Below are 25,424 nucleotides of genomic sequence, written 5' to 3'. Positions count from 1 at the left end.
AAACAGTTAAAAGGAGCTGTAGCTTTTTGTGTGTATGTGATCGTTAGTGCATTCGGCCAGTGGTGTAGGATTGAGACTCATGTCGTGGTTTTAAAAGCAAATTGAGAAATACTTGGGATGTCATCTTTGCAGCTGAAGGTGTAGTGCAGCTAATTGCTTGTGACAGTGGAGTTCAGGAAACAAGTGAAAAATAAGAAGCTGAAAAACTGTTTAATCTATGCTTAATCATTCGTAGCCAATTTAAAATGTCTTTTTTCTGGGAGTGTTTTGTTCTCATTGCAGTTTGCATAGCAGTCATTGATCAGTGATCCCATACTTGCATCAGATTTCTTTCTTGTCACTCTAAATCTGGCAGAGCTGATATTATTGACCTTTTAAGTTACGGGAGAATAATAACTGGTGACCAGAGACACATGTAGCCATCAAAAAGACATTTTAAAGCTTGCTGGAAGATATGTGTTAGCTGAAGCTCTACAATCCAGTCGTTCTTTACATGTTAATCAGTTTATGTTGGTACCTTGTTGGCTGCTGTTCCTAACTTGAAACTCCTACCCAACTTTATCCGAGTTCCCAATTGCTTAAACCTGTATGTTCCAGATGAATGGTATGTTCTGCTCCAGACTTTGGGTTTCTGTTATGTGTGATGTGAAGCTTTCGCACACCTGAGATTATTGTCGTATGCCTCTAGGACAATATTGAGAGGAGAAAAAATCCCACCCAAAACTCCCTCTGATTTCTTCATTGCTCTTGTTTACATGAAAAATTGGGTTGTTACATGACAAATTGTCCAGGTTCTGTACATGACATGTCCTCTCTTTTTCCATTTTTTTTTCCTGTCTGTTGATGCAAATTGTGTACCAGTGGTAATGAATTCATTGTTATGCATCCAGTGAGAAACACTTAAGAATTGGGCACTAAAAGGATGTTTATCAACTCTTGACTTGGTAATGAGTGACAAAAATAGAGAATGAACGAAGGTTTCATAAGCACTGTATTATCAGGCAATTTATTGAAATACTCAACTTCACAGGCTATTTTAATTGGTGCATTCTGTAAAATGCAATGTTTAAATATACTTGACAAGGCTGGAGAAGGACTGAGAATCAAAAGCAGCTTTTCTGTTTGATGGATGCTTCTAAGCAGGGCTGGCTCCCTTAGGTTCTCTGTGTAAATATCACTAACTCGTTGGTAAGATTTGCTCTCTTCTTTCAGATAAATCTATGCAAAAACAAACTTTATGATCTGTAAGTAAAAATGCATTCATTTCCAAAGTAGAACAGTTAGTGTGTACTTTTCCTTTTGTGCCTCAATTCTTCTTGGTTGTGTTAATTACCTGCCCTCCTTTTTGCACTGTGACTTTTAGGTCTGGGAATACTTTGAAGCAACAAACCTATTTTTTTCCAGCTACCTTTTCAGGGAAATAGTTCATTCCACACTACCTGCTCTCTTCTGCTTTTCTCCTCCTTTATCCGTGATTGGCCACAGCCACTTTTTGATACTGTCTCTATAAAAGTGGTTGTAACACCAATTTCCAAGCATGCTGGGATTGTTAATTCGAACAACCCAACATCCGCCAGCTGCATGCATCAGGTTTTCTCTCATGAGCATAGTCCACAACATGTCCAAATACTTCCTTAGAAGAGCAAATCACAAGTTTTCCTTGGTGAGATGTGTTCCTGCGCACCTTATGTGGCTTTGAAATCTTGCTTTTGAAAGCTGACATTTGAATAGCCACGCATTTAAGAGAGTTTTGTCACGGGTGCAGAACCAAATCGGTGGCAGCAGTGCTTGAGGCTATGCTTATGAAGAAATACCTGTGAAAGCCTTAGATACTGAAGGCTGAAATCCTTAGTATCTTGGAGCCTTAAACCAATGAAATTCTATTTCCCTCTATTCATGATGTTTTGATCATTATATTCTTGCAAGCAGTTAAGAGCAAACCTCCAGAGTCATGGTCACAGCCTCTTTTGTGACTCATGGGCATGCTGAATGGTTAATCCAGTAGATCTCCAATTTTAAGCCTCTTTTTTTTTATTTTTTTTTGCCTTCCTTTTATCCTGTGTGTACCCCAAAATACTCTACGGCTATTTTCCTTTTAACCTGATATAAAGTTTTCCTCTGACCTATAGCCTATAACCTCTTTACCTCTGACCTAAGCCTCTTGCATGCCCAAATCCTCTTTTATAGGGAAAAAGAGAGAAATGTATGAGCATCCTGTCTTCTGCTTGGCCTCTCAAGTGATGGATTTAACCATTCGTGAGTACCTACCACCCTCCTCTCCATGCTGTCCTCGCTCTTTCTGTTTTCATTTCCTCAAGAAAGTCCAGATCCAAACCAACTCACTCTCCTTGCTTCAAGTCTTTTAGCATTGGCTTGTCTGTTGCTTCTGTCTGTGAAAACCCAGTGTGAGAAGTCCAGTCACTTTTTATCAGCCTAAAACAGGTTAGACAATTAACCCATCTGTTTGTGATAAACTCAGATTGTCTGTAAGTTTTTTCAGTTCTTCTTTATGTCCGTGACCTGAATGCATTTTTACTTTGCTTCCGTGTAACCCCAATTTGTGAAGTGCTTGTCACTGGTACACAATCAAAAGGTAGCAGCTAAATGGGGGAGAAGTGAGCTAGAGGTCAGATAAAGGACACTTGGAAAAAAGCCATCCCTTTGCCTGCGTATAAGATCTTTATGGAATCCTGTGTATAAGATTGTATAAGGCTGTCCTTTCTCTGTACATCAGATCTTACATGTCTCCTGTCTGTTAGCTCGCGAGCGGAAGGATGCACTTTACTTGCTCTCCTTTTTTACTTACTCCTTTACACTGAGCTCTGGATGGGACGTCCCAGCCCGATGTCACTTGGAGATCCCCTCTGTGTCCTCAGAGCTCGCCCTCCCTGGTTTTCTATTTGTGCAGCGTTTTCTTTCACCTCCGTGAAAGGAGCTTCTTTTGGTAACCCCATGCTTTGGGGAGGGCGGGGGGTGAGACGGGGCGACTTTTCTTCTTTTCAAATGTCATATATCACGCATAACTGGGGGGCTGTGCGGTCCACTTGCTCATTAATCCTGCATATCTGTTCTTGTTTCTCTCTTTTCTCTCCTTGTTGCTTTCTCTCTTTCATATAGAGAATCAAAAGGATGCAGGTGAACAATTGTATATGCATTATAAATTGCTAGGACTGTTGAGTTATATTGATTTTGTTTTCTTTTCTCATAGCTCCTTAAGACATGTACTCCTTCAGGCTGAAAATGGAGATGCATTTATACTTAAGGAGTTAATTTGTGCTGTCTACATAATCTTCTTTTCCTCCTTCCTTAGAATAGAGTGTAGATTAGAAATACCATGTAGAAATGTAGTATCTTCTCAGGAGTCAGTTTTAGAGGAGAATCTAGCCTTTGTCGAGTGAAAGTTTCTCGTTTTCCAAAAGAACTGGGTGAAAAACTAATGTTGGTGATTTGGCCATCAATCTACCACACCTAACAAGCCCATTTATAACTAAACTAACGTTCATTTTTGGTTTTCACATCTTCTGTTTTATGCCCTGATGGGAGGACTGGGTTTTTAAGTATTCTTTTTTTCCTATTCTTTTGTTAATGTGTAACAAACAATCTGGTGGGACAGAAGTCATGTTTGTCTCTTGTTTCTAACCTGTGCTGACATGTAATGAGGCAAAGGCTCAGCTCAAGTGCCCATCTCTTCAGAAGGGACGGTGGAGCTCTGCAAGCCCCTGTTCTCGTTTCTGTTGTATCCTGGAGTCCTAGTTTGAAAGTCCTTGAAACCTGAACTGTTCATTTCTTTTTGTGAGTAGATTGTTCTGTTTTGTGGAAAAAAAAACAAACAACAAAACAACAAACAAATTTAAAAAGTATGAGGTTGATTTCCGTTGTGCTTGCAAAGGCAAACTGCTTTTAAAGAGCAGTACGAGAGGATGGGCCAGGTTCTCTCCTCAATATAGCTCAAATGATCTAGACCTATTGCATGACAGTAAAATTAATTTTCAATAGCAATAAATATTTATAAGAAGGAGAATAATTTATCCTTATGGCTATGAGAGGTGCAAATAAACAAACAGCAAATGGAACAATCCCAGCTCTTACCATTAACTAACATTAAAGTGAGCACAGGCTGTTGTGCATGAAGCATAATCAATGCACTGAGCATCCCGCTCGCTGACAGCAGCTCGTTGCGTGCTCGTGGTTTAGAAATTCAGAAAGATGTTTCTATGGCCCAGCTCGTTTAAAATAAAACTGCTTCTTCTCAATGCTTGGAGCAAGTGAAAGGACACAGGGAGCTGTGACTCTGCTGCTTTGTGCCTGTAAATCTGTTGTCATACATGAAAGATTTTCAGGCAAGGTCAGCAGGACTCACTTGAAACCAGTTCCTCAGCTTAAGTGGAGTTGAAAAAGTGACTGGGCTTTGACCTGACTTGTTATTTGTTTTGCCAGAAGCAAGAATAAAAATAAGATGCTGAAAACAACTTCTTTTTAAACACACAAATGTCATCCTTTGATGTCCTTTCTCCTGAAAAGTATATAGTCTCTTGTCTCGCTTTAAAACCATTAAATAGAACACTAAACAAAACTCTATGCTAAAACAATTAAAGAAGAATGATTTGCTTTAATTATTAACCAGACAAACTACTAACACTCAGATTAATAAGTGCAGCCTTTTAATAAGTGTTCACCTGCTTATTTACATAAATCAGGAATCCATTGTTTCATTAGAAAAGAGTCACTTCTGCATCCCTTGCGCATGGGATTTTTGAAGTGTGCTGCACTGTGTTGGGGTGCTGTGGCACTGAGGGCTCCCATGAAAACAAGTGCCACTTTGCACTGTGGGAGTTGGGTACAGGCAGCTTTGGAGGTGGTGCCAGCCAGGGCAATGGTTTGTCAGTTTGACCATTGATTTAGTTTAGCATAAGACTTCTTTAGTTTTCAGACCACGTATTTCTCATACTGTGTTTTAGTTTTGGTTTCTGTAAGACAGGCTTCTCGTGGTACTGCTGAGGTGATGCACAGAGGTGAGAAATAGAGATGTGGGGTTGGAGGATGGTCTCACCTCGGTGCTTAGTGCTGGGCGGTAGAGCAGTGAGGCACAGACTGCAAGTTGGAAAGTAACTGGAGAGCAGAGGGACCTACTGAAGCTCTGTTGCTCTGTTTACCAAGGGAAATCAGCTACTCTGGGTCTATCCAAAAATAACCGGTTTTTTGCTTGTCCAGCAGCCTCCCCATCCCCTGTTTGGGAAAGCAGGGCTCTGGAGGCACAGCATCTCACCATGCTACATCCCTGGCATGCTCTGTCCTCCTCGGATCAGTCCCTCCCAGCCAAGCTGGTGGGGAAGCCTGACTTCCCTCGAAAACACACCCAGCAGTGATTCCAGGGTATGTGGGAAGCTGAAACCTAGTCAGTGCAGGGGTCAGTGCTGCCACAGAGCAGCAAGAGGCAGCCACGGTGCCTGTGCAGAGGCAGACATCTCTCAGGTGTTTACGTCAGGCTGGAAACCTTGGCTGGCACCAGCGATGGAGCATCTTTCACATAGCACTCGCCCAGCAGGCATGGAAAGCATCCTCAGCTGAGGAGGCAGGTGCAGAGGAGGTTGGTTTTTTACTAGAGCAATACAGCAGGCTGTTGACAAGCAGACCAGTATTTTTCAAGGCGTTCGTACTGGCCCTTGTCACAGCCTCCATGCTCACTTTATGTCACTTCACTACTTCTGGATCTGAGCCTCAGAAGCCCTATGCACATATCCATAAATCTTAGCGTGTGTGCTGAAGGGTTAGGAGCTGAGCTGCCTGTTGATTAACCTGGTCCAAGACAAGGAGAGGTCCCACGTGATTTGTCAGCCCAGCCACCACTGGGCAATTGCTTCCAGCACTTGTGATAACCCCCAATGCTTAAACAGAAAGTGAAATTACATTCCTCAGATAAACATGGATGCAAAAAGGATGAAAACATCAGGAGTGGAGACTGAAGTCATTAACAAGTCTTACACTTTAAATCAGACATGACAACAACCTATATTTCTGTGCTGCTGATCTGCTGCTTTATTTGTCTCATTCCTTGAAGTGCCATTCGGTTGTGTTTAACAAAGAGTCATTATGCAGCTTTTGAGATTTCCTCTTGCCCTTTCCAAGGCAGTGTTTAAAACAGCATCAAAGTTATTACAAGAGCTTCAGAAAACACAAAGATCTGCATTGTGTCGATATCTTTCCTTAAGTCTCTTACCAACTGCAGAGCAATTTGCTGCCTGAGGCATGAGGCACAATTCAGATATGCAAAAATTCTTCACTAGTTTGAATAATCAACAGAAAGTCAGGAGATCAGTTCTCTTTTCGGTATGTTGGGGTTTGAGAGCTGAATTAGTCTTTTTGTGAGTTGAAAAAAAAAGAATTCTATTAATTTTCCTTGCGTTTAAGGCAACGCATCTTAATTTGAAAGAAATAATATCAATGAAATCCCTTTCAGGTACACACAAATTCAGTTCACAAATATAGTAAAAGGCTGCTTTGCCTCATCCTCAGGCTAAGTCCATTACTCTTTATAGTTACCTTGAGAACGGCAGCTGTTTTTATTGTTTTCATGATTGCCTCACAAATGAGCACACACATAACGCTTATGTACCAAAGCCTTTGGCAGGGGTTGTATATTTTTAATTATTATAAAGAAATCATTGAGTCAATGGTTATGCTTTAAAAAATACGAGAAGTCAGTAATACTCTTCTGCTATTGCAAGTGTAATTCTCACTGATGCTGGTGCATTAGTAGCTCATCTAGCACAAATCACGGTGCTGAGTGAGAAATACGTAGTTTGAAGATCTTCCGGTCCATAAATACACACAATGAACTGTATGCAATATAAATACTCGAAGTAGCGCAGATTCTTAATATGCCTGTTATAATAATTGCAGGCTAAAGCTTATTGTAAGCACAACCCCATAATTTGCCCAGTAATTCAAGTTTCTGCGTGTGTATTTTATGTGCAAGTATCATGCAGAAGCTTAAAAACCTTTAGCAGAAGTTTGTCCAGGAAGGCACTTTGTCAGGTTGTTAGGAAGCAAGAAGCTGCTCCTGCTCTCAATGCTGGAGGTGTTTAAATCTTATTTATTTGACACATGTAAGCAGCAAATGCAAGAACATTTCTGATGCTAAACTGGCTGTGGTGAGGCATTAGAGAGGAAAAGAACAGGGAAGAAAGAAAAGCCAAAGTGAAACAAAACCTGCCACGCGCACTGCAGCTGATCTCTGGCAAGTGCCGTAAAACCAGCCTTACACTTCTCCTTTGAGCATGAGCCCAGACACCCCATGAGAAAGACTTCGCATATCCCCGAGACCTGGACCCAGACCCACACATCAACTCCACTGCCTATGGGGTGTTGCAGTCACAGCCCCATTTCTATTTGAATTTATAGAGGAAATTAATCACTTTCTTAGGCAGACCTTATTTCTTGCAATAAAGAGACAACAAAGAAAATGTGGGTTGGGGCTTCACAAGGCCTTCAGTGCCCATAGGAAGGAACAGACCTTTTCTTCCCCTCTCCTTCAGCTCCAGGTGGTTTTGCAGCCATCGTGCAAGAGCCCTGGATTTGGGTCTAAGATATTTAAATGAATAAAAGAGCTGAATGTTTGTGCAGATTGGGCCAGATAAGATTTACATCAAGAGTTTGTTGCTTAACCTGCTGTAATCCCTTGTGGAAGCTTGTGATCAAGCACCGGTGGCAGTAGGGAGATGCCAGAAGCAGGATAATGCGCTGGGGGGGGATCTCTCACAGGCCTCCCAGAGAAGCAGAAAGCCACCCCGGGGCACTGTGCTGACAACTGCACAGCGGGAGCCTCCTCCAAGCTGTTCTGTACATGCTGCACTAGCAATTCATGAAGTCCCGGTGCTGCTGCATCTCTTCCCTTTTTCCTCCTCTTCCTTCTCTGTTAATGACTTTTCCCTAGGACAAAAAAAAAACACTTGCACAAGTCCAGCCTGTTCTACACGATGGGGTCTGGATGTCTATGAAGTCTCGGGTCTATTTTTTGATGGGCTGGGGAGGCAGGAGCTGGACTTCACATTTAAGGGTCACAGCACTGAGAGGTGCAGTGGGATGAAGTTCTGGGGTGTGATTTTACCCTGCCTTTGATGCTATCTCTCATTGACACTCAATGGACTCCCTGGATGTCCAGGGTTCCCACCCTGCAGTCAGATGTGGGTGGGAGGAGATGTGTAATCTCCTCTCCCCATGGTCCCTTCCCATACAGGGACCTCAGCACAAACTGCTTTCCATAGTGATGGGCAGGAATATATTCTCTCTACTTCTACATGTTGAGCTCAGGAGCCACCAGTGAGTAGCCAAATTAAACTCTTGCGTATGTTTTAAATTAGAGTGAAAGTCACTAGGCCAGTGCCCCAAAAAAGCAATTATCTTTGTCACTTGAGGCTGAGAGGTTTGTTTCTGGGGACAAAGCCACCCTTGGTAAACACTGAACAAGAATCAGGATAACTCCAGGGATGAACAAATAGATTTGCTTTTCCTCTTACCAGAAATCAGCAACAACAATAAGAAAAAAGCTAAAAACCAATAGCTTGAATCTGATAGTCTGAATTAAACCACTATACAGCTTAAAAGACAAAATAAAAGAGTGTGCGTGTGTGCGCGCGTGTGCATGTATGCGTTGTATGTGTGTTTATGCATGTGTGTATATCTATCTCTGTGTATGGAAAGGGGAACCAGCCTAACTCATACTCTTTAACGGTTTACTCGAATATTCTTTATTATACTTTGATAAGTATTGTAATTCTGTGAGAATTAAAAGCAATCAGAAATCTACTTTGCAGAAGCCAACCGATTTCTTTTTTACCCACTGGAAAATGCAAGCAAAATGGCAAGGACTTTTGGCAATAGAATGTCCAGATAAATATGCCAGATTCCTTGCAAATGGCATGATTAAAAATAGTCACAATGCTGCTAAAAACTGTTATTAAATGGAATAGAAACTATTGTGTTAATATATTCACAGCCTATAATTTATTCTCTGAGTGTATGTAAAAGGAAAGGCTATTTTCTTTGAATTTTTCCTATGCTGATATTGTAAACTATATGACAGATGGGTCAAGTCCTGATTGCAGTATTCTAACATTTGGAATAGCAAGTAACATATTTGATAGAGCTGGCAAGTTTTTATATATGATTCAACCCAGAATATAAAAGCCACTAGAATTCCAAGTTGAAAATAATTAAATGAGCTGGAAACGATCAGGAACCACACATTTTTAAGTGACAGATTTTTTTACATGTTTAAATTGCACAAGAATATTTTATAGCTGCCTTTAACCAACAGTGACGTTTAATTCTAAAATGTGTAATTGATATTTGCAAAGCAATTAATTCCTGTGGCTCATTATTCTATTGCTAAATGTACCTAAGCATTGGGGCGCTGACTTCAAGTCATCTTTTTTAGTACACCTTCTCTGGATTTCAGAGTTTTGAGGGAATTAACCTATTTCAGTTTCCTTCCATGGCTGCATGACGTGCAGTTTCATACTTGCATTGAATTTTTAGCTTTCTGATTGCACAGTCTTGTAGGATGTTCGAATCTGCTGACTTCTAGAATGTGTGTTGTCAAATGGTGTCATTACCGTGTAACATTTCAAGTACCGATAAGCAAAAACCCAGCAGCTTATGCCATTTGTACTTGATCATTTCTGCTTATGTTCCTTTTGAAGTTTCCATCTTTTTGTCACTGTTTATGAAGTCATTTGTCTCTTTACTTTTGGTGTCTCTCTCCGTCATGCCCAAGCAGCCCGTCCGTCCAAGCCTAAGCCACCGGCTGGGCCACCATCATCTCCTCAAACGCAGACTAACATGATAAATCATATGCTCAAAGGCATGGCCAAACAGCCGCCAAGTACTGTAATAGTCTTCCTTCCTTTTATTCAGTGGTTTTCTAGTCTAGCGATTGCTTGTGTAGCAGTAGAAAGCTAGTTCTCATGTGCAGCTTTATACCAAATACCTAGCGTGATGTGGTAGGTTTCAGAGATTTAGAGGTAGCATTTATTTCAAAATGTCCACATTTTTTTGTCTAGCAATGTCTGACATATGCAACATTTTCAAATATCAACGTCAGCACAAAATAACATTGTTGTTGCATAACATTTTGCATGGAAACTATAAATATGTATGAGCTTTACATGATGTTGGATGAAATGTTTGATAAGTATATCGTATACGTTTCATGTAACTGTCAGTGCTCCAGCTATCTTAGCAGAATATTCTGATGTATAGTAACTTAACCAGGGAAATATTTAAAATAAGAAGAAAAAAAATTAAGATTGACATCTGCTGGCTGCCAAAGTTGTATAAGCATCAATATTTTCTTTAAAGACAGCATCTCTGAGCAGTTGTTCTTATTAACACTTTTGTCTTTTAGTTGTATTTGAGAGCAGATCAGCGTTGCAAATGAGAATGGGCCTGATGCTGCTCTGATCAATGGAAAAGCTTCCCCTTGGCTTCAGAGGTGCAGAAACAGCCAGAGCTTAATAAGGAGTGTGTCTTTGGACTCATTCTGCAAAAGGAAGCCTGTACTGGCTTCTTGTAGCCAGTGAGGTGCTGGATTGGATAGGAGAAAGAATGAGGAGTTAACCAGCAGTTCTCCAATTGCAGTATTTGCCCGATTAAGTATATTAAGGGGAACCTGGGTGGTTTTGTTTCTTTCTTTGTTTGTTTCCAGTGATACAAGAAACAAAAGTAAAACCAGAGAAGAAACCCCCAAGGCCCATATCTGTGGCATAAACCACGGTGCATCTCTCAACCAAGCTGGGCACCTGCAATGCCAGAGGTCCTCAAAAAAAACAGCCCGTGTACCCCTTGCACCCAAATGTTACCATTCTGAAAACTATGGGTTTCCATTTCATGGGAAATCTGTTACCTGAACAGGTAGTCAGGGAAAACTTGGGTCAGGCAAGATTTTGAGGGGGACAATTAAGTCCTCAAAGCGCACTGATGCTTCAGCAGGGCAGGGATTTTTCCCTGGGTGACCCAGCAGAGCAGAGCAAAACAGCAGTGTGTGCAGAAGGCTGGAGTTGAGATGCCCAGCCAGCAGTCAGCATGACCCACACTGCTGGCTTAGCTGGGCCTCTTTGGAAATCCCAGGGTGGTTGCTAGTAACGACGCTACAGTGCATGCACTGCTAGCATTTTGCTGTGCTGTGGACATGCACTCTGCCAATTTCAGATTTATTTGGCTATTTGGGTTATGCTACCCATTTATGAATTTTCTAGCTTCAATATTGTGGAAATGCCAAAATATACATCCATGCAGAGGTATTAATTGGCTGGTGTAGCTACCAAAGTGTGATGCTGTTCTTCACCCTAGCTGTGCTAGTGGTGGGATTGGCACCAGATTATTAATCAGAGGGACAGATGTGTAGTTAACTTGATGACATACTACAGCATGGGTGCATCCCAGGGAGCAGATCTTCTGCTCCACTTCTCCTCAGGGTAGTCATCACAGGGAGAGTTTGGACACCTCATGGAAGTGAGACATGGTGAGCTCACAGAAACCTCCTCGCTTGCACTCAGCCAGGTCTGCAGAAGCTGTCGTTCAGTGGAAATGTGATTTTCTCTATATTATTTGAGTCAGACTGTTAGCACCTCAGATGTTTAATGTACTGTTAATAACATAAATTACCTGGAAGACTGTAATTAGATTATTTTTTAAAGTCTTCAGAGAATGCTGCAAAATAGTTCAACGTAACTAAAGACCAAGCTCCAGGATTTAAACTCTGATTTGTTTGCGGGGTTTTTGCTGTAAAGTTGCATCTCTTTTCCCATATGAATCTTACCTATGAACTCCTAGTGGGATTTAGCACTTTCCACTCCCTCCAGCATGCATAACTCCTTGACCCTTGTAGAGTTAAATCCTGGAGCAAGGCAGGCCTGCAATCTTTGCTTTCAGTAGCAGGTGACATTTGAATTTCTCAAGTCTGGCAATTCATTAAAAGGACAGATTTGTTTGAATTGATCCTCTGAAAAGACTTTTAAAATCATATAGATGTAATTTCTGTAATAGCATCATCTACACTGAAGGATATATATTGTTCGTGTATTAGTGGCCAGATGCTGTCTTTAGGGAATGCGATGTTCTTATTTGAGCTAATAAAGTGCCACCATCTCACCATAAAGTGAACTCTGACAGTATTGTGAAATTTGGAGCTGGAGCACTGCATTTTCATAGTATAATAACGAATGTGGCTTTCTGGTTTGCTCAGTACTAATTATATAAGCATTTAACATATGCATGAAAAGATCTTTAAAGCTATAGAATATTGTGGGATTATATTTATTCTTTTTTTAAAAAAAACTCTAAAATAACTTTACTGTACGTCTAGCTTTTCTTTCTACCTCCCTTTTAATTCGAGTTCTTGTACTACAGAGAATGTAGGCCGGTTAGTCACACCAGCTAAAAAGTTAGAAGATACAATACGTCTGGCAGAATTGGTAATTGAAGTCCTACAGCAAAACGAAGAACACCATGCGGAGGTGAGCAGCGGTGCCCTGCGAGGTCGTGTTCCCCCTCGGGTCTGCAGGGGGCTCCAGCGGCTCGCAGGGAGCTTTGCATATCTGTGTGATGTCTTCCCAACTGGTGCTGGGTTATGCTCTTGAAAAGCCAAAAGTATTCTTAAGTAATGGTGCTCGAGCGCGATGCAGGCAAAGTGACAGGTCAGGAGGATGGCTCTTGCAGAGGGGAGGGAGGGCTGAAGGAGGAACGAATTCGGTTCTGCTCTTTGTGTCAGTCTGCAGCCTTTCATACAGCGCCAGCAGGAGACGGATATGGCCAAATATACTCACCACCAACTACATACAGGAGCAAGCCTGTCCGTTTTTCCAAAAGGTCGTATTTCCAAGTAATGCCCTTGTATTTGTGCCTCCAGACAGCATTAGCGGGGTCCCTGCAGCAGCTTACGGCTCCTGCTGTCCAAAGCTGGAGCAAGGAAAACCACCACAAAACAAAACAGTTCTTTTTTGTCCCTTTACGAGCATTCAGGTTGTTTCCAGGGCTTCCCCTGGGCTCCTGCAGTATGTGACTAACTCACCTGGTTTCTTGTTGGCCTCTTCTGCCTTGGCTTATTGGGAATACCTCAATTACTAGTCACGGAGGTTAGGATGGATTATTCTGTTACTCATTATTTGGGTTATCTAAGGCCTTATGCAACTACTCTTTACTCTTCAAAGCACTTTAACAGAAAGATTCCTGTTTTAAACCCACTGAAACCATGTCATAGTCAAATATAGACCAGAAAATCTTGAGGCTTGATCCTGGAAACACTTGACCCCACAGGCAGCTGACATTGCTGGCTGTAGTCCCGTTCTCATCACGTTGGGATATTTCTGCCCGAGCAAGTGACGTTGTGTACCCATGTAAGTATTTGCAGGATTCAGCCCTGAGTTCTCTCTAAATCTGGTGCTCTTGGATGCATATTGAAAAGTTGATAGTTTTAACATTCAGAGTGAACAGTTATTGTTTATGACTGTAGGTAATGTAACACTCATTCACTATTTTCTCTTTTCCTTCCCATTGATATATATATATATACTCACTATATTTTGCATTAAGAGCATTTGATAAATAATTTCAAAATCACCTAAAAATCATTCCAGTGTATATTAAATTTGCAGTATAATTTAACTTATTGATAATACACAACAATCCACAACACCCAACTAATGCTTGATTGCATATTTAAATTTCCTCCCTGTTTTTCTACTGTTCATTCAATCTTGGATGATCCTGGCAGGGGAAAGAGGTATGTGACTAAACCGAATGAAACGAGTCACTCCTGTCATATTTCGTGCATGCCCTCTCAGTGCCATGTTTTCCTACTGGGATTTTACCCGGGTTGCCCTCGCTTCCGTAACTTTGACCGAGGAATGTAACAGCAACTTCGAGTCGGCTGCTTGCGGAGCTGGTAGCCCGACACAGGAGGGTAAATGTGGCATAGCAGTCCATGCATGTAGCAATGGGTATATTTTACGAGCGCTGCAGTTACATCCCAACACAACCCTACCTGCCTGGACTCTCTCCTCAGCCTGTTGTTACCTCTGTCGTTTTGCATTCACCCAACCTCTAGTACACTGTGGTGGAGGTGGACTAAATACTACATGAGTGCCTAGAATGGTAGTGGTCTTCCTCTGGTTTTGTCTGTATGTGCCTTGTACTGGATATACAGTATTTATATGTAGAGAGAGAATATACGGGGTGAAGAGTGAAATAAACTTCATCTTTACAAAAGCTCAGGAATGTTCAAGAGCTTGCAGCTGAAATATGACAACCTGTCCAAGGATAACGAGTGTTTTATTCCGCTCCTCACCAGCACAGGCTGGATGTACAACCAGCCAGGAAGGAGCTGCTTTTAAATCACGGGTTATTTAGGAAATAGCAGACTTGTGAAGGAAGCAGGTACAGGGCCGGTCGCGTTCAGCCAGCCACGTCACCAAGATCCTCACCAGGAGGAAGACTCAGAACTGTTCTCCAGCATCTTTTGTGTCACAGGGATTTGATTAGAGACAGAAGGCTAATGCCAACACGGATAGGAGGCATGCCGGTCCCTTGTTCTGAATGGTGACCTGGGTGAAATTCATCTCTCTCCAGAAGCCCGATACGCTGTCGGTATGTTATTGAATCCCTGTCCTGAGCGTATCTGTGGCATTTCATCAGGGTGCAGGCAGCTGGCCAGCTCTCTGCACACTTTGAATTGCTCCCAAAGGAAGAGAGAGAAGAGGCTGGGTGGTTTATCACTCATTTTTGTTATGCATTGTAGCCACATCGTGCTCTCACTGTGCAGTGAGAACTGCTGAGATGGTGCACTGAGGTGTTGGGTTTTCCCCAAATTATTCCTGGTGATCTTTTTTTCGACGTGTTGTCTGTTCACCTGGAGAAGGTTCAACCTGCAAGGTCCAACTCTGTGGTCTACTCTGGGTGTTCAGCAGAAAACTAATTTGCAGTGCTTACTAAAGAAATGCCTTCCTTTACTGAAATCAGGCAGTTTTTGCAGTTAAAATGTGCCTTTTTTTCCCCACATGCACATCCAGGTAGATGATATAAGAGATATGATGAGAACCCAGAAAATAATACTCAGAGCACAGAAGACATTCGAAACCCATTACAAAGTACCATGTCAATCAGTTAGGTTTGTCTTACCCATTAGAAGGAAGCAAACCAGCGCAGGCAGAAACGCAGCAGAAACCGTGTGCCTATGTCTGTAATCTGTGAGAGCGAGAGGTCTCTGTCATTGTGTCATCTCTCCCATCAGATGTCTCCTAGTTCCCTTTCTCTCCCTCTGGATGACTGATGACAAATGCCAGAGACAATGCCATTCACCTATTTTTAAACGTGTGTTTTCTCTCTCTATGTATACGTATGTGTATATGTATATATGTATTTTAACTTCTTGAGGTCATACATATATACATGTGTATCCATGTGTAAAATATACAATAATAGGTGTGTTTGGCTAGAAAGCACACTTTTTACCCCTCCTTCACACTGTGTTTTAAACAAAGCAGGTAAGTAGATGGTAAATAAATGAAACGTTACCATCTTGAAGGAGGTTTTTCAAATATGGTGTTACCTGAGCAAGAAGGTCCTGTTCACTGAGAATAGGCAGGAGAAGGTTGAGGATCCTGAAATAAATTAAGTACCTACAGAGCTAAAATTTGACTTTTGCAGCAAAAAGGAAAGTGTGACTGGTTTGGGCATATTTTTTTTTCTCCATAAATGATCACATGTTTTTCTTCATAAGTTCTTTTAAAAATAGCTTTCTTTTTCCTTTTGCATGGAAGCAGGTTTTTACTGCAGGACTCTGGAATTTTATGTTGATATTTGTTGCAGAAAATGTTTTTTTCCCCTCCCAAAAGATGCTGGCGGCCATTGGTCCTTCATAGAGACCACTCTTTGCCCATAGACTTGTGGGCAGTCTTTGATGGGGTGACAGCATGGTGGGCTCTTGGCAGGCAGAGGCACAGCCAGAGAAACCACCTCAAAGCAAGGACAGCTCCGGCATCCTCCTTCAAAACCAGATGAGCACTGATGATTTAAGAAGACCCTCCACAGCCCCATTGCTCGACATCCACTCATTTCCCACCTGCACTTTGGGGAAATGGTTTGAGCAGGCATCAGGAGCAGATGTGGGTCTTGATGTTTTGGTTCCTGGATGGTTTCTCAGCAGTTTGATGCCTCCAAGTGCCATGTTCCTAGGCACCCGTCCATGCACTTGGTTGGACACCAGCACCAAACGTGTGAGGAAGAGCTGAAGAGCATCACAACTCATGCTTAGCCATCCATGCTCCCTGACTCTACAAACACCCAGAGCCACCATCACCATTGCCTCCGAGTTTTGCAAGCACCACAGGGCAGGAGTTGCTGCAGTATTAACAGGCTTCCTCAGAATCAGGTTCCTCCATGTGCATGGGGCTGGAGACAGTTTACAGATGAAGGAGCCCAGCGTAGCCACCTTGTCCCCGTGCCATGACCACAGGGACACCATAACCTGCTGGTGTTGCTGCTCTGGGCATGGCATTTGCCCAGCCTGCCCCAGGGCATGCTGAAGTTGCGCCTTCATGGCACAGCCCATCTCATCTACCTCTTCACCTCCATGGAAGGACGAGCCCAATATCTAAATTATTTGGGCATTAACCAGTTATTTTGTTATTTTATGTCTTGGATATGCTCTGGGCACATAATGCCCAGTGCCACATCCAATCTATCCATGTCTTCACACCAGTTTTATATCAACTCGTGGAATAACAGCAGGGCAATGTCAGTCTGCTTTATGTTTTAAGGGAATGAAGGAGTGGAAATATCTGCAAAGACCCCTGCCAATATCAGCTGAAAAGTCAGGCCAAATTAGGAAGAATTAAAGGGTTCCATGGCAGTAGCCTAGTTTTTGGGCACTTCTCCCTCTCCATGGCCAAATGCACCAGCAGCTGGATTTATACTCTGCACATCAGTGCCGTTCATCAGAATCAAAGCTGACCCCTGAGAAAGTGGAAGTCCATTCTGCTTATTCGTGTCTGCTGAAATCTGCAAAAAATCCCCGTTCCTGACTGGCAATTCCTCTTTGACCTCATTCACCTATTCCCAGTCTTTTCCATTTTCTCTCCAGTGTTGTGCCTATGCTAGAGGTTTCTGTTTCTTGCAAAGTGCTGGAAAGCTGATTCTTAGATCCTTTAAGTCACTGAGTAATTTCCTATCACTCCAAAATGACAGCACATGGTCCTACCGACAGCACTTCTCATATTGCATGTTCCCAGCCAGAAGTGATTACTAAACACGCATGCATGCGTTCGCAGCATTCACATCTGAGCCATGTATGATGTGAATGTCAACGTCAGAGAGCCCATACAGCGAATTTGAAGGACCCCTGTGCATGAGAATGAGTTACTTCACTGATATTTTTTGGTTTTCAAGTTTAGATCTATTTTTTTCTGCCTCTGTGAAATTACAGGCTTGCAGTAGATATTTTTTTGTTTTATCTTGGCATGTTGATAATAGAGCTTTGTAATTGGTTTCCTAATCAGTAGCATTATGAAGGTGGCAGTATGTTTCTATGGGTGTGTAGAGCTAACCATGTAAAATGAACAGTGCTGCAAAAACTCCTACTGGTGATGTTTGAAGTATCTCTTAAAGGAGAGTGTGAGTGATTTAGGGCAGATTTTAATGTCTTAGGTATCTAGCTGTTAAAGATAAATGGAAGTAGTGAATCCAAATAAAATTTGAACTGTTGAAAAACACAGCAGAAAACCCACAAGCATGGTGAAGAAACTCCCAAATTTCTGTACTTTCAAATAAGAATTACTTGATTTTTTTCCTGATAATTAACATAAAGATGAACAAAAGTCATTTATTGTAAATTGAACAGGCAAAACCTCCTCTGCCACATTATAGTGGCATGCCTTTACAGTGGAGCTCTAAATAGATCCTCTACAAGAAACCTTCATATTAAAATAGCAGTGCCTAATTGCTGTGATTAGCAATGTCTGTGCAGGCTAGCACATTAAAGCACTGTTCTCTTTACAATAAAGGTAGTTTCCCTGGGATTTTTGGTGAGATATGTGGCCTAATGTCTTTTTCTGTGCTTTATTAAAAGTAACATTCTTCTTTATTACCTTTTTCTACCAACTCTGAAGGCCTTTGCTTGGTGGTCAGACCTAATGGTTGAGCACGCGGAGACCTTCCTGTCACTGTTTGCAGTGGATATGGATGCTGCGTTAGAGGTGCAACCCCCAGACACCTGGGACAGCTTTCCGCTCTTTCAGCTCCTAAACGATTCCCTCCGTAGTGACTGTATGTATTGCATTGTATTTTGGTCATTTCTTTTTCAGTGGGCTGCTCAGGTTACTGATAATACTTTCAGCCTCTCCGTACTGCAAGGAGGACTGAGATGGGTAGAGGTTTACTGTACATATTCTTTTAGCACCAGCTTGATTTTGTTCCATTCTCATTAGAAAAAAGCACACAGACACCCCTTAAATGCCTCAGTCAAAGGTGAGAAGTTGAACTTTTATTTTGCTTCATCTTCTCAAGTCAAGGTAATGGCTGCCTGATAAGCAGGGAATTAAGTACTCTCTCACTGTCATTAAATGTGTGTAGCGTTTTATATGTGTGTACTGCATTTATTTAACATGGAGTAAAACAGTCCCTGCTTTAAAAGATTTTATTGAAGGGAGGAAAGTATTACAGTAAATAGACACAGGAGCAGTTCAGGAGAGTAGTGCTTTGTGAAATAAGGCTCTTCTCCAAAGCAGAGGCTCTTTTCCAAAGCACATGTGCCCATGCCTTTAAAAGCTGTGAGGATTTGGCACTTTCCAGCTGGTCCAACCATTCCCCAGGGAGCTGGTGGCAGAATTGGCATTGCCATCAGTTAGATCCCAGACCAGTGTCCAATCAGCTTTCTAAGACCACATGAAAAAGGCAGGGACTGATCCTCAGAGAGCATCATGTTAGTGAGTAACCGAAGAAGAAATGATTCTCCTACCTGCTAAAGCCAGAATGTTTGCCATGCTGTTTTTCTTACATCCATTTTATTCACAGGAAGTAATACTATATATGTAAGTTTGCCATTAATGGAAAAGAAGGTTTGTTGTCTGTTCATTTGTTTGGAGTAAGAAGCCATTCCTGCCGTCTTTGTCATGAGCACTGGTGCCTGATGCCGGCTCCTGTTATGTTCTTGAAGTTTCTTCCTGTTTGCTGACAAATTCGTTGTGTAATGAAGTGCCACACTGTGGTTTCTTACAGAGGTTTTAGTAACAGTAGTGTCTTACTATACTTTTATTTATCTATTCTAGATAATTTGTGCAATGGAAAATTCCACAAACACCTCCAAGACCTGTTTGCTCCACTTGTTGTTAGATATGTCGATCTGATGGAGTCCTCAATTGCACAGTCAATTCACAGGGGCTTTGAGCGGGAGTCATGGGAGCCAGTAAAGTAAGGAAACCTCCTTTGATACAATTGGAATTTGGGTGCAAATGGATGGAGATTCATACAGAGATGAATTAGCAAACATTAAACTGGACATGTAGACAGTGCTGTAGATTTTTTTAGTTTAATGCTAAAAATAGAAGGCCTGATCTCTTCAGGGTTTTCAAGTTAAAGAGGGAAATGGTATTGGCTTTTTGAAATGCATTGCTCAGTTTGAACCATGTGCCTTTGGACAGGGAAGCATGAAAATGTAAAAGCCTTCTTAGCTGGCGTGGCTTTTTGGATCCCGTTCCAAAGGGCCTTTTCCAATGCTGCTTTTGAATTCAAATAGCTCCTTTTCAGAACAAAACCTCCTTGCTTCACTGTGTTCAGTCCAGCCCTATAACCTGTGTGAGTCATTGCTGTACTTATTCTTCTCAACATTCGTTTTTTCCACCCACCCCATGGAGGGTAGTGCAGCATTGTGCTTCTCACATCAGCCCCATGGCTGATGGCTGCACGTATCCCATATCCCAGGACAGTTCTGCCAGGTCCCAGCTCACTTGCCTGTAGGATTAGGCATGCAGAAACCATAGTGTGACATGGGCGAGATGATCCAAGCAGAATCAGTTACTACATTTGGAGAACTAGGAATTTACCAGCAAGAAACCAGCAGCCTGAGAGAAACCCAAATTGAACTCAAGAGCTGGTGAATAATAAAACTGTGGCGTGTGCTTTGTATTACTGTTGTTATTTCACGGGTTTTGAAACATTGCTGAACCCTGTCATACTTGCTCTTAAAAGCCAAGTCAGATCCATGAGGGAAAAGGACTGACTTCTCCTTCTACTAGAGGTATTAAAAGGGAAAGATCAACCTTTTGCAAACAGCATGAGTCTGGTGGTGCCTCAGACAAGGGATTGGAACCGGGCGACCTCTGGAGAGACTGTTTTCCTTGCTTTTTGGGGGTTTCTCTAGGCAAAGTTAAGTGGCACTGTACTCTCAGAGGTTGCTGCATAAAAGAACGTGTGGTCTTTCAGGGCTTTTCACACCAAATATGTTCCGTTTACAAGGAAAAGAGATTTTGTTCAGCAGCCAGCCTCCCATATGCAACCTGGAGTCTGAGTACCCAGGTTTTTTCTTTTCTTTCTTGTGCATCCTCAGCATCCGTAAGGATTCTGCCTGCCAAATCTCAGGCTTTTTCTTGACACCTGATCATCCCCTCTGTTTTGAGTGGGGTTAAGTGGCTGGCATTCAGGAGCCTCTCTCACTTTCCATTTGCTGTCTTTGGCCTGCAGGCTAACAGGATTAAAAATCCTAAAAAATCTTGTTTCAAATAAGCAGATGTGACCCAGAAAACATACAAGAAATAGATCTTTCGAGTAGGAGAATGCCATTTTTACAGCCACTCCTTCAAGCTGAATTGCACTTCGAAGTTAGCATTAACTTTAGTTTCAGAGCTCTGCTTCAGTAACGAATATGTTTGTATTAACTTGTCTCTTATGAAACAGAGGGAGTTAACTCTAGGTATGTGTCTATCTCCATCAAACAGTCAATAAGCAATTCCTTCTGCTTTTTTCTTTTGTCAGATGCTGACGTCAATTTGGCTTTTAATGACTTCAGTGGCTTAACTATAGATGTCTATAGGCTCTTGGCTGTGGTATTTGCCTGTCAAAATGCCTTGTCCCTGGGCATGCCATTATCTTTAATTTTCAAGTTATCTTTGATAGTTATCAAAGATCTTTTCTTCATTCTCTTGCAATGGTTATTCCCTTCTGGAGTTCCAATCACAGAGTGCTTTGAGCATCGCATTTTCAAGCCGAAGCCCCGGTTGGACTATCTGTCTTACAGACTTAGGTATTTAAAAGATTTCTTCCAGCAGGAAAGTGGGTGCTTTTCACAGAAGCCTGTGTCTATCTGGTGAAAATATGTACTCAGGGGTTTTTTTCACTACCTGGTGCTTTGTTCTTGTGCCTTGCACACACAAATGTGAGCTGCAAATGCTAGCTTAAGGTGATGTGAGTAGGTGAAGGAAGGCACCAGTGAATGCACAGAGGGTGGCACATACAGGAGTGTGAGGGCGAAGAGGGGTGTCATTCCTAGGATCTTGTGACACTTTTGATGGGCTGCTCAGAACTAAATGTGAAGGCATCTTCATCTTTTGCCTCCTGGGCAGACCACCTGCTCCTTTTAGACTGATAGACAGTGAACTTGCAGAAGAACTCAGATCAGAGACTGACTTTGTTTGATGTACTCCTGCATCTACTGCCTTCTCCCCTACATATCCATACTGCCGCACAGTTGAATTTCTGACCATATATTCTCAATTAGTTTGGACCAGCCAATTCCCGTCCAAGTCATGGACTTCCATTGCCACCTCTCCAGCAGAGCTTTTTGGGAATTCGAAAACACTGCAGTATGTTTTCCCATGGCTTTCCTCCGCTTGGAAGAGAGACCTTCATGTTGGATAGAAAAGATAGATCATTGTGGCTATCCATTCCTCCAAGCTTACTGTTGTCCTGCTTTGCATCTCTACAGTGGATTATGAGAAGGAAATCTCATTATCTCCTGTTAACCAAGAAATTATTCCACAACATAGAGTCTTTTGAAAGGGTTTCTCTGTGCTCATGCTTGCAATCAAGGCTGAAATATGTAGCCCTTCATAACCTGACCAGATGGCAGTTTGTGAGCATATATTTCTTCTATTTTCATTGCTGAATACTCTGCACCTTATGCTACGAGGAGTTAGGTATAGAAATCACGAACAGAGAGAGAGATACTGTTGAGTATTGAAAACATGGGGGGAAGAATCATCAATGTAATGTGCTCATGAGGGCTATGTAATCTGCCTCTGCAGAGCTGCTGAATTTGCAGGGGGTCCGTGCCCTATAGCTAGAGCAGCTGGTGTGCTTGTATGAATCCACGCAGAGAAATGTGGAACACTTGTCCTTCGCACAGTCATCCAAATACGGAGGATACAGAGTAGGTCTGTTCTCTGGTGAGTTGAGAGGTCTTGGAAAAGTAGGGTTTGCAATGGGGTTTTTTTCGTGCTAGCTTCTCAGAGAACGCTGATTTATCTTGCAGCCAGCAGACACGTACGTGTGTGTGTGTGTCTCTGTGTGTGTGTCTGTGTTGAAAGATCTTTCTGAGCAAATGCTAAAGCCGGTGCAATGACAACCAGTTTCATTCGCTTGACTAGGACGTTACTCATTGACCTGTGGCTGTCTCTACCGCACTGTAGTCCTGGCTTTAGCATCCATTAATTGCTCACTAACCCTTTGCAAACTATTTATAAATGTATCATTAATATAAATGTTAGAACTTGAACAGTATGGTTTTACTAATCACTTTATAAGGTTGTACTACTACAAAATGCTCGTGAAAAATGTTTCCCCTTAACAGAAGCACCGTTGTAGTGAAAATGAGTATTTTTGTTACTATTCTGGGTGTCAGTCACAGGAAGATCACAGATTTGACTGCCTACTTCACTATCAAGCTCTTTGCTTCACATCAAGGCTTTTGTGAAAAAGATTTGCTCTTGAGCATTTGCTCTGCCTAGGCAGCAAGGTTGTGTTTATAGTGATGGGAGAGACAGGCGCTTGCGTCTCCCATCACTAAATCATTTCAGGCATCCTGTAGGAACTGAGCATTTCAGTATGGGCAAGGGTCTCATTTAGCTCTATTCTGAAACCAGGAGACAACTCAGTGAAAATACTGTGATTTTTCTGCCCTCCTTTCAGACTAGGGCAGCTATACAGGAGCAGCCCCCATGCAACTGGACGTTTTCCGTGATCAGTGCTCCAGTACAGTGTGAGCATTGGAATGTTGTCCAGGGGTATGTTGCCAGTCTGTTTGTGCTGAGAATTTCCCAGCAGACAGTACAGGTGAACACCATTTACGCAGCTAACAGACACAAATGACGGTGAATCAGAAGAAGCCAAGAAAACAAGCTCCAGTGTGCATCTTGTATCGAATGTATCAGGATCCAGTCCTGCAGCTGAGTCGTCTTAAATCAGACAGCCCTCATCTTGTTGATGCAAATGCCCACATTCCCTGCCTGATGGCTGAGATTATATTTAGCCATCTATATTAAATAGGCATGGCTGGCTTCTAGAAACAGTTTCTCATCTTGGACCTGTAGTTTTATGGTCTGAGCAACTGTAGGCTGGAACATTTGTTGATAATATTAATCATTTTTTACAGGTCTCACTGCAACTGTTAGTCAGATAATTAGAGCAGTTGAACCTGCAAAACTGTGCATGTCAATTCAGGAGAATATTTTTAAAATTAGTTACTGTATGTTAACATAATATACTCCATTATTTTGCTGTTTTGTTTTGTTTTAAGAGTACTAACTTATTCTTGCAACATATCCTTGCATCAGCAAAATAATGTGTTGTATAAAAGAAATATGTTTCCGTGTGAATATAGTATACTGTTTACTCTAGAAGTCATATTTTATTAATACAGTGTTTTTATTAATATAACACTGTCACTTCTTGAATTTTAATATTAAAACCAAAGGTCCTCTGATTTATGTATTTACCATCTGGCTAAGTTATTTAAGTTGCTTTTCCTTATACATTTATATGTTGTCCACCTCTCGCTATTTCTTTATTTATTCCATATCAGTATCTAACCACATGCACTGCCATTTCTGAAGATTTAACACTCTCTCAATCACTATGGAGTCTGTGTCTCATTCAATAATCATGTCATCTTAATAGCAGATACAGTATGAATGGAAACAATAGACAGCTTTGTTGCGTTAGTAAATTCTCATATCTGCTTACTGCCTAACAAAGAGAACAAGCAGATAACATGAAGCCAGATTTATTAAGAATCATAGAAACAAAAGAAAATACGAACAGACTTTTTTTTTTTTTTTTTCCACTAGAAAGAGACTTTGGATTGTGGATTTCTTCTCCAACAAGGGATTTTATGCACAAGGGAAGAACAAGGATAAAGTCTATTCCCTAATACTTGCCACCAATGACAACCTGAGCTCTTGCAGAGATGTGGTTCAAACCTTCTGTTGCATTAGGAACCATTTATTAAGTATAGCCAGCTCAATTCCATTTCTTTGGGGTTTGATATATAAATTTTTCAGTAAGAAATGGAGTTCAAAATGTGACTCAAAGAAGTTGCTAAGATTTAAATATGCCTTAAAAGACATAGTGTGTAGTTTGGTAGTTTTTCAAAGAGTTCAGATAATGCTGCCTGTACAGTAACTAATGTAATCCAGGGAACTGAGAGAGATCTCTTAAGGTGACACATCCTGGTGTGGTAACTGAGAGCAGGGAAGTTTGGCCGCTGAAGGTGTGCCCATCCAATTCAACAGAAAAGCAGTGCTGAAGCTGTAATGCTGAAGTCCTGATTCCATTTTCACTGAGCCCAAATAATCATCCAGTGAAAACGGATGTATCTGAAAAAGTATCTGGGCTTGTTCTTCAGATTGGACTGTAAAACCATCTATGGCTTGGGTACCACTGTGCCGTAGTGTTACTGGATTAAAGCAGAAACAAGATATGCCTCTGAAACTGGCTTCTTTTCTGTGAGCCAGGAAACATGGGAGTTCAGTGAGTTCCATCTTTTGCAGATTCCCAAATCCCACAACATTTTTAGTTTGTCTGTAAAATATAACTATGATTAGATACCCATTAAAACAGAATTAGACCAGTTTTAACATCTAGAGACCTAGCACACTTGTGGTGCTGTTACATGGCATGTTGTCTCAGGAGAAGATGGTGCATTAAATTAATGCACTAGTTCACTTTTGAAAGTTCTCTATTTACATAACAGTTGTATGTCTGAAAGGATTGATTGAAGTCATGATGCCCTACTGCACATGCTTCATAAATTAACCTTTGAATGTCTTAATCACCCCATGGTGATTCCAGCCAAGAAACATTCACATGCTAGTCCTGGATTTCAGTGTACTTCATTCACAGTGCACATACGTAGAGCTGGGCAATCTGTGGTACCCATTTTC

At 41.7% G+C, this 25,424-nt stretch overlaps 1 protein-coding gene across 7 annotated transcripts in view; it reads left to right on the top strand.

Moving 5' to 3' along the window:
* The window catches only part of CADPS (calcium dependent secretion activator), a 211,788-nt gene that overhangs the window by 142,841 nt on the left and 43,523 nt on the right, over positions 1-25,424 (top strand). For 2 of the 7 annotated variants that reach the window (XM_061472881.1, XM_061472876.1), the window contains exons 17-21: positions 2,188-2,256; positions 3,118-3,135; positions 12,409-12,515; positions 18,162-18,318; positions 19,320-19,461. In XM_061472881.1, coding sequence (XP_061328865.1) covers positions 2,188-2,256; positions 3,118-3,135; positions 12,409-12,515; positions 18,162-18,318; positions 19,320-19,461 — 493 coding nt within the window. The remainder of the gene's footprint in view (positions 1-2,187; positions 2,257-3,117; positions 3,136-12,408; positions 12,516-18,161; positions 18,319-19,319; positions 19,462-25,424) is intronic. The other 5 variants (XM_061472882.1, XM_061472878.1, XM_061472883.1 and 2 more) reach the window with 3 other exon arrangements.

This window comes from Pezoporus flaviventris, unplaced genomic scaffold, assembly GCF_033815535.1.
Source record: "Pezoporus flaviventris isolate CSIRO_AGI_PZ_B2104156 unplaced genomic scaffold, CSIRO_AGI_Pfla_v1 ptg000073l, whole genome shotgun sequence".
Classification (NCBI taxonomy): domain Eukaryota; kingdom Metazoa; phylum Chordata; class Aves; order Psittaciformes; family Psittacidae; genus Pezoporus; species Pezoporus flaviventris.
This window is presented reverse-complemented; position numbering and strand designations above follow the sequence as displayed.